General features: G+C 37.4%; 4 protein-coding genes across 5 annotated transcripts in view; 3 read left to right on the top strand and 1 right to left on the bottom strand.

The window, feature by feature from the left end:
• Positions 1-1,959: 1,959 nt before the first annotated feature.
• On the top strand, positions 1,960-4,701 carry cln6a (CLN6 transmembrane ER protein a). The gene is made up of 7 exons (XM_079458681.1): positions 1,960-2,346; positions 2,519-2,633; positions 2,733-2,831; positions 3,012-3,200; positions 3,286-3,341; positions 3,441-3,560; positions 4,032-4,701. Exons 1-7 carry the CDS (start codon positions 2,300-2,302, stop codon positions 4,297-4,299), a joined length of 894 nt encoding a protein of 297 aa, XP_079314807.1. The 5' UTR covers positions 1,960-2,299; the 3' UTR covers positions 4,300-4,701.
• calml4a (calmodulin-like 4a) lies at positions 4,582-6,912 on the top strand. The gene is made up of 5 exons (XM_079458694.1): positions 4,582-4,701; positions 4,790-4,820; positions 4,912-5,052; positions 5,336-5,524; positions 5,716-6,912. Exons 1-5 carry the CDS (start codon positions 4,699-4,701, stop codon positions 5,811-5,813), a joined length of 462 nt encoding a protein of 153 aa, XP_079314820.1. The 5' UTR covers positions 4,582-4,698; the 3' UTR covers positions 5,814-6,912.
• tex9 (testis expressed 9) lies at positions 4,760-10,249 on the bottom strand. Of its 2 annotated transcripts, none has more exons than XM_079458665.1 (13): positions 9,846-10,249; positions 8,705-8,829; positions 8,465-8,528; positions 8,297-8,376; positions 8,146-8,194; positions 7,990-8,057; positions 7,686-7,852; positions 7,493-7,575; positions 7,245-7,418; positions 6,577-6,711; positions 6,331-6,465; positions 6,153-6,235; positions 4,760-5,033 (listed from the first exon to the last, which is right to left on the bottom strand). In XM_079458665.1, coding segments are annotated over exons 1-13 (1,167 nt in total). In that variant the 5' UTR covers positions 9,849-10,249; the 3' UTR covers positions 4,760-5,032. The 2 variants fall into 2 exon arrangements, with proteins under 2 accessions (XP_079314791.1, XP_079314790.1); XM_079458664.1 differs by lacking the exon at positions 9,846-10,249 and adding an exon at positions 9,064-9,702 and having other exon boundaries at positions 4,817-5,033.
• rfx7a (regulatory factor X7a) overlaps positions 10,000-16,627 on the top strand; it is a gene marked incomplete at its 5' end in the record, with an annotated part of 28,778 nt that continues 22,150 nt past the window's right edge. Inside the window, one exon of the mRNA XM_079458649.1 lies at positions 10,000-10,133. Within this exon, the coding sequence (XP_079314775.1) occupies positions 10,000-10,133 (134 nt within the window). The remainder of the gene's footprint in view (positions 10,134-16,627) is intronic.

Below are 16,627 nucleotides of genomic sequence, written 5' to 3'. Positions count from 1 at the left end.
GCAAAAAACACACGTGTGCACTGTATGACACCCAGGCCACGACACAACATAGAAACGTATTTTAGTAATCATGTTATTTCGAGTGTTCAATGCAAAAATATATCAACTTCATAAGCAGTAGTTGCAGCTGCAGCATAAATTATACCATACATAACTGCTACATGCTTGTACACAAATACATTAGTAGTATAGTTTTAGAGGTATTGGTGGTAAATTATATTTGACCTGTTTGATGCTGTCCATTGAAAACATGCACAATTTAAAATGGGAAGAAATCCCAGACTGATGCCATACAAGAGAAACATGACAATAATTCTAATTTCAAACATTTACAATAAAAAAACGAATGCAATTAAAGCTGCAAGCAGCATTTAGCGGGTTCGAGCACTTTTAAGGCATCTAAAGCAGCTTTGCCTTCATCAAGTAGGCCGAGGACTCTCATCCTAAAACACCCAAGTGGACGATACTCCCAACGCCTGAAAAATTATAGATACGGTCAGCAACGGTTCATAGACACTACGCATGATTACACACATGTGCACATAGAGTACACTTGAGGGGAATCATCTTTTCAGGTTCATTTGGTCACATCCATTTAAGAAATGACCCCGTCTAAATGCCTAAATGCATTGAGTTGCTGCCATGTGACTGCTGAGTAGCTATTTGGGTTTACATGCAATTAAACTGGTGTACATAATAAAGGTGTGTGTTAAGTCTAGCAAAACAGCATCTTACAACCAGCCAGACATGTTCTATATTTATAGATGTGCAAATATGGAGCAACGTTTAATGTATAGTGCATTATATGTCTAACACTGTGTTCCTGTGAGACAGGAAACATTTCCCTTGTCCGATCACCATCATATTTAACATGCTTGTTTAGTGTAATAAGATGTATGATTGTATAATGCCAAGTCAATTGGATTATTTGTTAAGGAGTAGCGAGCTTTCAGGGACACCGTTCACTTGAATATTGCCACGTTAATGAAAAAGTTGAACATGTTTTTGATAGTTATTGATCTAGAGAGTCCAGAGAATTGTACTGTGGTAGAAATTTTGAAATCGCTTGAAAAACCTAGGACAAGTTCGCAATAGCAGCTTCTTAACATCATCACAGATAACTCACAAACTGTTTGATCGACATCAATGGTTCAAGAGCCAAATTTGTTTGGAATTATGAGAGCTTTCATATGATATCGATAGTTTGTGTAAATGTCAAATGTCACGTGATACACAATTGTTAAGGCAACAAAAGATGTGGCAATTTAGCCATTTTTACTGTTATAGCGCCACCTATTGTCCAAACGCCACTGTATTTTGTAAGTCATCTCGGAGTGATGGTCTACACATATGTTCCAAGCCCCATGATGATATCTCTAATAGTGCTCGAGTTATGGGCATTTTAATGTAATAGGCTCCGCCTATTTAAAATGTTTACGCCCCTAAGCGACCGTGAAAGGAAATTTCAACTTTTTTTCGATAATTATTTACATTCACACTCCACAGAAGTCATCTGCATTGGTTTGGATGCGATCGGTCGAAAAACCAAGGACTAGTTCGCGAAAGTAGGTTTTTGACATCATCAGCGATAACTCACAAACCGTTCAATCGACAGAAGCGTGTCCTTTTTACTGTGACCCTGAACTGAGAGTCTCCAGATATGGTCCAATCCCCGTGAAGATATCTCAAACGGTTCACGAGTTATGGCCATTTTAGTCAAATATGCCACTTCCAGTTCAGACGTTTTGGCGCCCCCTAGCAACGGTGAATCTAAATTTCAACTTTTTCTTGATAATTATTTACATTCACTCTCCACAGAATTCATCAGCGTTGGTTTGCTTCCGATCGGGCAAAAATCCAGGGACTAGTTCATTTTTTTGTTGCATAAAATGCTAAATAGCGGAACAATTTGCACCCTAATTACTCAATTTAAGGGAACAGAAATCAGGAGCCTGTTTTGCAGGCTGGGTGGTGTTATTAATTAACTCCACCAGATGGCAGTATGAATGCTACACGTTTCGCCGCAACTGAGTAAATTGAAGAAGAACCCGCCCGAATTTCACGTGATTCAGTCAAACAGGACATCAAAGCAAAAATCGTATTTCTAAATATTGAGCTAATTATACATGTTTAATATTTCTGAGGCACGGACCACTGCATTTAGACATTGTCCTCGAGCTTCACAGTTCGACATGCGATTGAATTAAGTTAGATGCTTGGCTACAGCACAGAGAGACTGATGTGATAAAAACGAATCTATAGATTTATCTTTAAATCGCGTTTTAAATAATATCGCACCATGAGAAGAAGAACGCACCGTGAAGCTTTGGCACCGGTTGATCTCAGGTCAGAGCTCGTTTATTGCTTTTTGATAACTGTTCATATCACCAACATTTCCACCAAGTGCAGAATAAAATATCCAAGTTCAAATTGAACTGAAAATGAATTGATTTTCTAAAGAATAAAAATGTACAAATGTAACAAATAGGTAATGTGTCTTTAATGTGCTAAAATCCAGGACTGGGAGCGAGAAAGCAGTTTCTGCAGCAGCGATATCAAAGTTTCACACGGATCTCTGGCTGTGTTTCACTATACAGAACTGGATACTGGACTTTGGGAGACCAATAGCTATGGTACTTTTAAAGCAAGATATGGTGCATGTATTCAATTGTTAGAAATTGAATAGAGCTTGTTTTTGTCTTAATAATTAACAATTGTATGTGTTCTTTCAGATTGCCCTACCTTTAGAATGGTTTCCTCTAAATAAACCCAGTGTTGGGGATTATTTTCATATGGCCTACAATGTTATTACACCCTTTCTATTACTGAAGGTACAAGCTCTTTAACAAAACGCTAAAATATATTCTCTCTCTTTCTCTCTCACACTTGAAATTGTGTTTTATCAAACATTATTTTGGGATGTCCACCTCTAGACTTTACATCTGGAGTGTGCTTTATTTTGTGGTGAATCAAAGTTTTTTTATTTAAAAAAGTGTGTAACCCTGCTTTAGCTGATTGAGCGGAGCCCCACAGCCCTTCCTCGCTCAGCTGTTTATCTCAGCATCATCACTTTTGTCATGGGTGCCAGCATTCACCTGGTGGGAGACTCCATCAACCATCGGCTCATCCTCAGTGGATACCAGCTTCACCTTTCTGTCAGAGAGAACCCTATTATCAAGGATCTAAAGCCTGCCTCATTGGTACTTCAGGTTTTAGACATCTGAACAAATTGATATATTTAACCATGTAGTGGTTTTATGCTAAGTTTTTATGACATTTTTTTAGATTGATTCCTTTGAGCTTCTATATTACTATGACGAGCACTTAGGACATTGTATGTGGTGAGTGGTTTTAACCATATTTCAAAAATATATCTAAAATATAAATAACTGTGCTACAATGTAGTAAATTAATCAAGTCCCCCTGGGCTGTCATTATAGGTATATCCCGTTCTTTCTCATCCTCTTCCTATATTTTACTGGCTGCTTTACTCAAGTTAAAGACGTGAGGATGCCTCCGTCAGGTTGGCTTCTTCTTGGTCCCAGTTCAGTCTACTACTGGTGAGTAAATTATTTATATATTTTTTTTTCTATTTTGTGAAGTTTTCAAGACATCAGTTGTTCATATACATTAGTTTGACTTTTATGATTTAGCCAACATATATTTGCTTCTGAAATGTGACATTTCGGAACAAAACAGACCAATCAGTCTCAAAAGAAGTGGTTGGGACTTGATTCTATCCGCTTACAGTTGATTGGATCATGAAATTAAAAAATCACGTTTAAAAAAGGGTGCTGAAAAAATGAATGTATATTTATAAAATAGAGAGGGTCCATTTAGATTTAGTTTATGTAAAGTTTACAGTATGTTGTATTCTTGATCTGTACACGTTGTTTTTAGTCACTGATGTAGATGATGTATATATCAACACAATCCTTAGATGCAACATTAAATTGAAAAATTTCACATGGATCCAGACAGGAATCTGTTTTTGATGTAATGCAAACATTGAATTGTCTGTTATGTTTCAGGTATCTGATTACTGAGGGACAGATCTTTGTCTTGTATATCTTCACATTTTTTGCCATGGTTGCCACTGTGATGCGTCAGAGGCGGATGGGCTCCAGACTAGACAGCAATGGCCGTTTTCTCTTCTATAACTTCATCATTACTCTGGGATTAGTGCTGATTTGGGTCGCATATCTGTGGAATGATAAAGTCTTGCGCACAAAATATCCTGGTATCATTTATGTTCCAGAGCCTTGGTCCTTTTACACTTTACACATCAAAGGCAGCTAAAAGTGTTGGACTCAGATTGTCTACTAAAGAAATCATATCACTTTCAGTTGAGATCAGGAACTGAAAAACACTTCAAATCTATAAAAATCTTTTTTTTAATTGAATAAATAAGACAGCTTATTTACTGAATTGTTTTGCTTTTATGTACTTGTTATATTTGAATAAAATCGACAGCTATTTGTTCCCCCGAAAATACCTATGTCAGAAGTTATAAGTGTGACAACTATGAGCTGCACCTGCTGTGGCAGACAGTATAATGTGATAGGTGGAATCCTATATCAATGTTTCTATGACAACAAGGCTATCATTTACGCCAACAATGCAGTGGACTTTAGTATCAACAGGTAATCCAGAGGGAGTGACTCCGTCCCTACACAACTGAAACAACTGTGCTAGGACATGGTAAGTTTTATGTCATTCTTTTAAACAATTCATTCTCATTCACGTGGCTCAATTTTTCAACTCGAATGTTAACACCTTCTATTTACAGGCAAAATTCTTATCACAAACCCAGATTGATGGTGAGATGTATTACACTATAATGTGTTCTTTATTTACATTATAGTTCAAGTTTTTAAATCACAAATTTACAGAAATCTTGTCCTCATGCAGAGTTCAAAGAATGTTTCTCCCTTTATGACAAGAAGCGAAAGGGTAAGATTGATGCCAAAGACCTTATTATGGTCATGCGGTGCCTCGGTACAAGTCCAACGTATAGCGAAGTGGACAGACATCTGCAAGTCCATAAAATAGGTAATATTTTAAAAGACAAGCATAATACACATTACATACAATAGTGTCAAAAAACGAGTGTCCTGCCATGTATTTAAAAAAAAACATTTTCTATGTCATGTCTTCTTGTGTGCTCTTCCATACTACCGTGCATACGCCACCTGTGGCTAATAAAATTAGCACTCATGTTGTAAAAAAAATATATAAAGGGCTTTTCAGGAACTGGAATCACACATTACACCAGTCTGAAGAAAAATATCTGAATTTTCTAAGGTTAGCTAATACATCTGTATCTTCTCAACAGATAAGACAGGACAGCTAGACTTTTCTTCATTTCTAACCATGATGCACAGACAGATGCAACAGGAAGATCCTAAGACTGAAATTCTGGAGGCTATGCGCATGACAGACAAACACAAGAAGGGCTATATTTTGGCTTCTGAGCTACGTGCCAAACTCACTGGCCTGGGAGAAAAGCTCACCAATGAAGAAGGTACAAATCATCTGGATTTAGACTAATATTGTTTTCACTCTTTTCAATTGAACTGGAATTCAATTTATCCAGTTTTTTTATATGAATCTTGTTCATGTGGGCAGGGAGAACCTTTATCTAACGATGGCTTTATCTTCTGAAGAAATGTGTTGTTTAACTGTTTTTATTGTTCTGCAAAATCTTTTTTTTAGTGGATAAACTTTTTAAGGAGGCAAATGTTGGATCTGATGGACGTATTTACTATGAAGAGTTCACCAAAATGGTCACACTTCCTACAGTGGATTACTAATGAATAATCTGATGAGTGGGTTGAACCGTAATACTACAATTCAGTTATTTACTTACAAACATGATATTTTGTTTTATCTGTTCAAATAAAACGCGATTAAATGCAAATAAATCTGTTTTAGTATAATTCTTGATCTCATTGTTCACCACTAGATGGCATGATGTGATATCTGAACACATGTGGCAGGATTGATTTCCAATGTTGAGCTTAATATTTGAGAGGGGAAATCATCAAACCACAAAGCCTATTATAGTGGAAGGTTATGGATCTAGTTCTGAACACAGTTTAATGTTTGTTGTACAAAGTAATCTTTACAAACTATACAAAATAGAAACCTACTAGACTGCATTATTTCCCCAATCCAAAGCTTTCATGAACTCCTCTTCAGTGAATGACAACATCTTGGCAGCTTCAAAATGCATCTGTTAAAATATTGGCAGAATAGTAAAATGTGCATTTACTGAAGTATGTTATTGTAATTTGTGACCGATTCATTGTTAGGAGACCAATTTCTCACCTTCTGTCTTTTCAAAATATCTATCAGCTTAAGTTGTTTCTGAAATGCTGTGATGAGCTCAGCCTTTTGTCTTTCTAGTTTTCTGTTCTCCGCTTGTAAGTTTTCAATCTTTTGGTGCTCCTGACTGGTTGAATCCTTGCATATGGTAAAAAAATACAATACAAAGCGTTACCAATAAAAGCATTTTTTGTTTAGGAGTCTAAACATTTGTAAATATTCTTCAAGGTTTATTTAAGCTCACATTACCTTACTGCTCTGTTTGAGTTTGTGAAGTTGAGCTTTGGTCTTCTCAACTTCTTCTAGAGCTCTATTCAACCGAACCTCTGTTGCGCTGTGGGTACCGGCTGCCTGCTTATGGGCCCTATTCTTGCTTTCCAACTCCTAAAGTATACAGACACAGGCATTTATGTCCTCAGGAAAGTACGCTATGCCAGGATCATTGTTATATGTGTATGTAAGGATCATTGTTAAATGTGTGTCATAGTACAGTGTTACATGTCAAAAATGAAGTGTGCGGTAACATGACAGGGAATGTGTTTGCTACGTGATGTCAGATATTAAACATTTGATTTATTTTACTGTAATGATAGTCTCTATCTTTATTCAGTGGTCATGTCTATGCCATGAGGCGAAGGGGCGATCTTTGAGTTCCAAAGATATCTGTCCCAGAATCCTAAATTCAGTATGCTCTGCACTCTGAGCAGCTGTGGCGTAGTCTCACTTTACACACGGAAGACTAATCAGGTTTAATTTCACAGCTTTGGATCCTGGCACAGCTCTAATTCACAGGAATTGTGGAATAGGAAAAGAGTTGAGAAAAATTTAGTTTGAGTGTTTGTGTTATTATGACATGTTCTGTAATGAAGTTCACATGAAAAGAATTTTGAATAATATTTCACAAACAACTCGACTACCTTCTGTAGCGAGACCACTTGCTGTTGCAGACCCTCACACTTCCTGTTGGATTCTTCGGCTAAAGCTTTTTGTTTCTCAATCTGAGTCTGCTGTACATTTGTGATCTTCTGTAGTCTTGTCCGTTCCTCTTCCACCTCCTTCAGTTTGCTGCTTAAAGTACTATTTTCATCATCCTTTGGGACAAACAGTAAAGGATTTTGACATTTGATTGGAAATATTAACCAACCTTGAACACATCTCAAATTACCTTCTTGTTGCATTCATGTGAGAGTCTGTTTAATTCCTCCTGCATTACTCGCAGTTTAGCCTTCAAAAATCGTATCTGAGCATCTGGAAACATTAAAATATTTGTAATAAAATAATTATGTTACATTGATAGCATGGCTCATTATGTATAATCCATAACGTGTATTAGCACAATCATTATTGTTTTGGTTCACCTGCACTCATCTCGTCTCCAGCACTCGGCATGATGTCATCCTGGAAAGCTTCCTCGGTAACATCATCACCAACTTTGTGCTCAATTATGCGGATTGTCTTAGCGAGTGAGAAATCCCCCAAGTCATCAGGAACAGCAACATCATCAACTAAAGTTTGCGGTCCTCTTCTATATTAAGACAACGCTGTTATTACTGACAAGAGTTAATGCTAACTGCCATTTTTTAATATACTTCTACTTTACATAGAGCTTTTAATATACAGTATATTCAGGAAAGCTGAAGATATCATTGAGAACACACTTACTGTAAACTATTTTTGCCTCCTGCAGAGCCCGGCTTGTTTGGCTTTGCTGAGCTCTTGTTCCTTATTGCCTACATAAAACATAAATGACATTGTTGTCACCAATGGGTTCTTATATATAATCCACATTTTCACTGATTTGAACGTATCTTGTTTTACCTTTGTGGTGGGCTGTTTACTAGCGAGTTCCTTTTTAAGATCTGCCTTCCTTATAAGACAAACAGAATGTTATGTTGCCAGACAGCACATGATGTTGCTTCATATACTCAATGGACAATAAATGCTGTGTCATTCAGTATGCGAATAATACCCTGCAATCTCAAAATCACTGTCAATATCAAAAGAGATGTGGGTGTACACTGGCTTTGAAAGCACTTCATTTTGTTCCCTCTGAAAAATGTATAGAAAACAAATATTATTTGGGCCTGCTGCATCATACATATGACATTCCATTAAATTTGCTTAATATGCATCCTACCATAACTTTCTCAACTTGCTGAACAAGATCTGCTGTTTTTGCCTGTAGCTCTGCATTTAGACGTCTAAGGGGTAACAGAGTTGCAAGAGATTAGGTAGGATTGTATGCAATAAACAAGAGTAAATAAAGATTTTGCTTTCTGATTTTCCATAATTATTTTAAGCACAGTCACTTGACATAAGATAAAAGTTAAATACTAAGCAAAACAAATGAGCACAAAAGTTATAAATTCATGAATACCTGTATTCTTCTTCCTTGGCTAAGAGGTCCATTTGTAGAGGTTTCTTTGAAGGGGCAGATGATGCCCTGTTCTGAGATCCAGGTCTGGCAGGCCTTTCCGAGCAGGACATTTGGGTTTTTTTCAGCTAGAAAAAGGTTTTTCAAGTATTCAAGTCATGACTCTTATCATTTATTTTTCCTTTTGTTGTCTTGATATATTGCTATGCTAAGAAACAAACACTCATTTGCTATTCTTGAACTTTAACAATATAAAACCACCTAAATGAAAAGCTAATTTACCAAGCTAAGTACTCTTTTTGTGAAAACTGCATTTTTACGGCATTGAATGAAAGAATTAAACAGTTTTCCATAAAACTTACAGTACTCAGCGCAGGTCCGGGTGTGCTGTCAGCCATGTTTTTGAGTCGAGAGACGCCGTTGCTAAGCAACAGTTGCGCTACCCACCTTTTGAGTCCACCCGCTTTTGCAACCTCTATGTTTTCCTTTTTACTTACCTATTTATTTCCTAAGTATTTCTTAAATCCAGAAATGTATCTAGTTCTTAAATGCCAAATGGAAGGATGTTTCACATTGCGCATGATGATCACTTTATTTCTTTTGTCCGGAAGGTTACAGCCTAAATCTAAGGAAATGGCACATCTTAGCCAGTTCTGAGTGGCGTTTTAATGTCGTTTTTGTTCTTTTTAACACTTACTTATCATGAAAGAAATGATAAATTAAATAAATAAAGCAGCAAATTTCAGACCACGAGTCGCCAGTCTATTTTATCTTTCAAAACGTAGCTAGAATAGCATTTAAGAAATTAGCACATTAGAAATAAGAACCTCAAACTACTTTAATAACAGATAAAACTGTACAACTAACTATACCAATGGCAATAAATAGGACGAAACGAAGCATTTTGACTGAAAAATGCCTAAATGATTCCAAAAATAAACTCAATGTGGGCTTTCCCTGATCACGCATGGCGCATGCGCGGTCTCAGCAGCTTTCCCAGTGGTCGCGGTGAGCTAGGTGGTGTCTGAACCTGCTACTCTGCAGCTCGAACTGTTTCTTGTGCCCGCCCCGTGAGTGTGTGTTTGCTGATGATGCACATGCAGGGAATAGTGAGCTGCGCTGCGAACACCGAACCATGACTTACCATCGTTATCTATTAGCACCGAGTGCGATTTGTCCGTGAAGTTAACAGACCATGATCGTGATGCGCTATTTTCGGGGGAAAGCTGAATTCTCGAGGTTCAGGCTAAGGCCTACTTGTTAGATCTCTATCTTTATCTCTTCTGAGTTGCATCGTGATGGCTGATGATCAGCAGCAGTCTTTACAGCACCAACAGCCTGGCGCTGGACTAGGATCGTTGCCTTCTCTGGTTCAAGGATTCCAGGGGGCAGAAGCGAATGCATTGCAGCTGAAAATAAAAAACTCAATCTGGTAAGTACTGTCGGCAATACTGCCCAATAAGTAGGCGTGTGGGGGTTAATGGGAACGAAGACTCGCCCTCTTAATTAGCTCGTTCAGTGTTTCTGCTCTGAACACCCCCTCGCTTCTGTTTGATTCGTGTGTAGGCTATTTATGTGTATTTCACTGACATCACTATTTCTATTCTCATTATGAGACATCTTCGATTGATGGCTCGTTTATATGCAGTACACTGTAATTTAGGCGATGTAAAAAGAGCAGATTATAACGTTGCATAAATACAAAACAACAAAAGCTGGCTCGTAAATGCAGTGTTGGCTGACTGTGTACTTCTTATAGATCGGCCGCGGGCTACAGTTTTGTTTTCTTGAGAATGTGATGACACTTGGGTGTCTGGACGACAGATCGCTGTAGACCACGCGCTCTCAACAGATTAGCGAGCTAACAGGTTCAGTAGCGCGAGGGATGGTAAACAACTCGCGTTCGGCAGCCGCGTGCATTTAAAAGACCAGAGAGTCCGTTCTGCAATACCACATCCAGTACATCTTTTCTGCTGTATTTCGTTTATTACACTCTGTGATAAATTGACGGTCCATCCATTAAGTACTGTTGTATCGAATGCATATGATACACAGCTACGGCTTAATTGTTTATTATGAAGCAGCGCATGCGTCTCACGTGCATTTGAAAATACAAACAATCTGTACGGAAAAGATCATATACAATCATTCATAAACGATACTACACGAGTTTATATAGAATGGGACGTTGTTGCTGCATGTTTCTTGTAGGCGGCTGAGAGAAAAACGCTGACATGGTTATTTTGCAGCCTCCATCCCCCTCACCACCACCCTTGTTGTTTTTGCAAGTAGAGACATGCTCTCAACGCCGTGCGTCTGCAGCGGCGGCAAAACTGTACGTCCACGTGCAGTTAGATTTGCTTGAATTATTACATTTAAATGGCAGGGATACCCAGCACTACATCCATTCGTTTAAAAAGCTGACCTTTCTGAATAAAAACGTTAAAACATTTCCGATGGAAATAGGAATTTCGAATGAAAATAATAGTGGGCGTGGCTTGTATTTTTCGACGTGTAAAAGCAGCTGTTGCATTTTGCTGTGGAACTGACAGCAGACAGACATTGTAAGGGGAGGAGTTAGCGAAGGCTCCACCCAAGCCGTCTAACATTGTCAGTAGGGGGATGAAACGCAGTTTCAGATTTTAATTGAAGATTAAGAGGCCACACAAATTTTAAAAACAGAATGACATTCCTACGCTATTTACAATAAACGCAGAAATATTTAATGGAAAGATTTTTTATTTCACTGCGACTTTAAACTTTGGTGAGAAACCTCTGTGAAACATTTTACATTTAGCAGACGCTTTTATCCAAAGCGACTTATAGAGAGTTCAGGGCGCAATAAAGCGATTATGTCATACAGGAGCAATAATACAATAGGTGCTAATACCAAGTTACTAATTTCAACAAAAGGTAGAACAATACCTATTGAGAGAATGAGAGATTTTTTTTAAACGGGTCTACCAGTTTGTCCAGAATGCAGTTGGGTAGAAATGCACCTATTTATCCTATTTTCTCTTTAGAATTGGTTGATGCCTGCTGTATGTTCTAATTTATAACCATTTAGTAAGTAAATAAACATTCACTTCACTTGTGCGTCATTTGCACTCAGATTATGATGGTTAGTGCTTCCTGGGCTTTACTCAGACCAGAGCTTTAAAGGTTAGCCCTGTTCGTATGATAGCTGATACCCCTTGTTGTACTGGATGGCACATGTTGTGGAAAAGAACAGGGTATTTGTCGCTGGTTCTGGCAAGCCTTGTGGAAATAAGATTGTGAACATTGATTGGCTGGTACGTGTTTCAATAATGGGAATGTCTTGTAATTTGTATGTTGATTATTAGTTACCATTAGAGATTATTAGCATTTTACTATCCTTTTGAAAGTCAGTGATTTGTCTACACATATTTCTTGACACATTTTCCAACAGGCCAGCAGAGGGAATTGTTTCGATATGAGGTGGCTTATTATTCTGTTTCTGTTGGAATTTAGTTCTTGGGTATTGTGGACACTGTGTGGTCTTTTGGTTTACACCTAATCTTTCAATTTTACAACATGATTTAATTCCACCCAGAATTCATTTAGGGACTGCCTCTTCTGTTTCTATCGGTGTGCACATGCATGCTGATCTGTGAATGTTTGTTTATCTACATTTGAAGGGAAATGGAATAATGAGGAGGAGGGAAGGAAATTCAAAAACAATGGTGATAATCACCTTCAAAGCAAATTGAAAATGAGCCATGGCACCCCTGGCACAAAGCCCAGCTGTTTTCACCAACGTCCAGTCGCTGGAAACTGCTCACAACTGCTGCCTTGGCACTGCCTTTGAGAGAGATAGACAGAGTTGCGACAAGGAAGTTCAGAATTTTTGCGTGTTGTTTATGGAGCCTTCAGATAGATTTTTCTTTTGATAGTGTATTTCATTATTTACATATTCATGACATTCGTCACAAGCGTTCTGATTATCCGCAGCCCAATGCTTTACTTGTAACTTCTGGGAACTATTGAGAGTCTCCATGAACTGCCATTGCTGTGATAAAACTGTTCCATTGGAATCAGCAGAGTTGACCTCTCTAGCTCTCTCTCTCGCTCTCTCTCGGCACTGGTAGACGATTTAAACAATAGAAGGATCTGTGTCGGTAGTTTTGCTACATAAACATTGTTTTAGGCCTGCAATGTGCAATTATTCTCAACAAAGTAATTATTTTTAATTAAAACACATTCTGTGGACTAGTTATGTAGTGAACAGCTGAAGCATCTTTCTGTTCTTTACCAGGAAGCTCTTAGTTTATGCACAAATTCAAATTTTTGTCTAATACTTATTTTTCTAGTGCGTCACTAGTAAAGTTTCTAAGAATTTAATGAAATGTTATGGCCATTAAGAAATTGTGTAGTAACCTAAAAAGTTGCGAGGTTGTGGAACTAAAGTACGAGCACACAATACATCATTGCATTATCACTGCATAACTGTTGATTCACCATAAGTTTGTAATGTTTACCTTATGCACGTTTGTGCCAATTGCCAACAAAACACCGTTCCACTTACCGTGTGAGGTTCATGTCCGGAATCTGCTCCATCTATCAGTTTCAAACAACCGCTGTACGCTTTCTTTGCACATAGCACTGGTGCTACAGACGTTTAAAGAGTAAGTAATATTTGATCATGAATATAAATTTCATGCAGTGGGTTATATTGCAGTGTTTGAAAGTAAGCAGTCTGCCAAGTTGTAAGTTTGAAAGTAAATGAATAACAAAGTTATTGGCTTGTTAAAAAGGGAGTCGACTCCGAATCACGTAAACCAGACGTGACCTAGTCCGAGTCTCTAACCGCCGCGTATCTACGTCACTAGAAATAGTCCCCGCCTACGTGTTGCCGCAAAAATTTCACTCTCCACCCGCTCGTTCGTGATTCGTGTGCATCATATAACACTAACGTTAACATGTACTGTTATTTCTGAGGTATTACAGTTTGTTTATCTAGCTATGAACTGGTTAATTTAAGTGTTCTTTCAAAGTATTATTTTAAGAACTGAGTGGAGTACTATCTGTAGTGTAATACCATCCATGCCATGACAACTAGTCCAAGTATAATAATGTTAAAAGAGAAGTATTAAGGTCATTTTTGCACCTATAGATATATGAAACTAAAATATTTTTTTATAATGTATATATATCAATACACTGTAATCTATACATTGTATACATAATATCCATGTTGATAGCGTTCCATTTGCGACACATGATGAACGCTTTTGACCAATCACAGATTCCCGAAATGATGAAGGCACAAGTTTGGTCAGATGGTGTAGTCACACCAGCATCAGCACTGGTTGAAACTGTATAAAATACCCAAGACATTCTGTAGAGTTAATTAGTTGTAACGTTTCAAAACTGATTTAGCTTCATACACTGAATTACAGTAACTATCTGAGAGAACTATTGCTAAAAATAGAACAGAGACTTAAGACTTGACATGGACCTCCGAGACTTGTGAACATGTCTGTTATAGTGTATATTACAGTTTAAAAATTTACTACAAGTAAATCATATTTTTCATCTGGTTCAAATTAAGTGGTCTTTTGTTTTGGCCGATTGTCGCGAAGACGCTTCAGTGTTGAGGCAGCTTCACTCATACAGAGCGTTCCAAACGGAATATATCGAGAAGGGGACACCACACAAAACATCGCTCCAAATACAGAGAAAATGACATCTCATTGTTCAATATCGATTCTCAAAAACCTTGAATAGATTTTTTATTTCATATTTTCGCAAACCCCCTTTTCCAGTTACCACAGGGTGCATATGGTTCATTCATTACTTAATTAACATGGCGGATGCGGGTGTGTCATTGAATTTAACATCACCTGCACATAGAAGGCAGCGGTTCATATGATTGCAGCCTCCCTTTACAGCTAATTCAGTGAAATTTAGTTTGTTATACTGTATCTTAAATGTAAAATGACTGATTCTGTTTTGAATTTACTTAAATGTGTTGAAAGTTGAATATAGGCTCTTCGTTTCATTTCTTTTATTTACCATTGTAATGTGATATTTACAGATTTAAGAAATATATTAGAAATATCTATAGGATTTGTAATAAATCTATAATCATTTACTCGAATCGAGAATCGAATAGCAACACCCTAGTTTTTATTCCTCCTTTTTCCAAGTGAATTTTAAACCGACACATTCAGAGATACAATTACGTTTTTTCCTCTAGAGTTTACACATTAAGAGCTTCATTCTTCCAAGGGAGTAGGGCATAGGGATGATCACTTCGAATGGAATGCAGGGCATGCCGTAAAATAAACTTAGAACAACTCTGTGGATTAAATTAATGTGTTAATGTCCTCGTATATGGAGATACAGACAAATCCATTTTACACACGAACAAGCACAACGACAAACGCAGTTCACACAAACAGGCGGCTCTGTCTAAGGTTTGTTCAAATCTTTATCGCATGTGTGCTACACTATAAAATGTATTCTTAGCACAGAGCGATTTTTTTCATTGCATGTTCGACTTACATGTCATATATATATATAAATATATATGACTGCCCTGAAAACGATCTTTCAAATCCAGCGTTATATATCCACCCTTTATTTAACATTTCTCACCGAAATGCAGTGAACAAACAGACACAGATGAACAATGCACATTGATGGGTGTGCTCTTTCTCTCGCTCTAGCTGATTGATGTTGGTGCATGCTCTGTATTAATGGTGGACGGGAAACTACTTAAGTATAAATAAATTAATGAATTAATTTGCTACTCAAACACAGTAGGTGACGTCACATGCAAACAACCTATCCTGCATTGAGAAGAACCGCCTACCTTATTAAGATACGGACACAGAAATACAGAAATAAATAAATGTTGAAATACAAAAATAAATGTAGTTGTACAAAAATGGTACAACGTTAATATTTTTGACCGATTTATTATTTACGCATTTATGTATTCATTTATCTTTCGATTTCATTATTTATACATTTCTGAATGTATTTATCCATTTTGTTTTTGCCTAAAGAAGTCAGAATGCACGAAACACTGTTGAACCATAATTGGATTATAAAATGTTAAATATTTATATGTATATAAGGTCAAGTAAAACAACTTCAGTATTAAGTTATTTCACTGGTTGTGTAAATCGAAAGATGCATACATTTTCAATTGACATTTGAATATAGATTAAAGAAGCTTTCCCCCATCAACTCTATGGGCCAGATTTACTAAACAGGGCAAAATAACGTGTGAATAAAATTTCATGGGATGGGTCAATTTCTTTATGAATGGCCGGGCAAGTCACTGTAGCTCACAGTACACATACTTTTTGTAGTTATTAGCGTGTTCTGTACAGTAATGAAAACAGGTTGCACCACAACAAAATGTGCACCTGCACAAATAATCCCAAATATATTTTGAGATCGCACAGGTTAAAAATAGGGAGAATATACAACTAAAATAGTCGCAATTTTGAGCCCAGCTCTCCATCATGCCAATTGCATGAGGATATTGTGTTCTCGCGAGACCAATCGTATCCCTAATCCCTTAAACCCTGTGCTAATTTGCGCTGCTCTTGGTAGATTGTGCTGGTCATTATTATGGGGTATGGCGAGATCAGGGTTTAAGCTCTTTTATGGCATTAAATAAAATACCAGAACAATGACGAAGTCATGTAACTCTCCTCCCATAAAGTTTGCATCTGAAGGAAACTCCAACACATGCATATACGCAATAAGGTCCATACCTTTTCAGCACTAGTGTCTTTTGTAAATACTGACAGTAGTTTTTTAGGCCACAATATTCACAGGAGTTCAGCCATAGAGACGGTCCTCACTGCAGAACATGACATCCAGGGTGCGTGGTTGGATCCAGATCCGACTCCTCCCACTTTATACTTAGCCTGAATTTGGAGAGTT

This window comes from Barbatula barbatula (genome assembly GCF_947034865.1).
Source record: "Barbatula barbatula genome assembly, chromosome: 1".
Lineage (NCBI taxonomy): Eukaryota > Metazoa > Chordata > Actinopteri > Cypriniformes > Nemacheilidae > Barbatula > Barbatula barbatula.
This window is presented reverse-complemented; position numbering and strand designations above follow the sequence as displayed.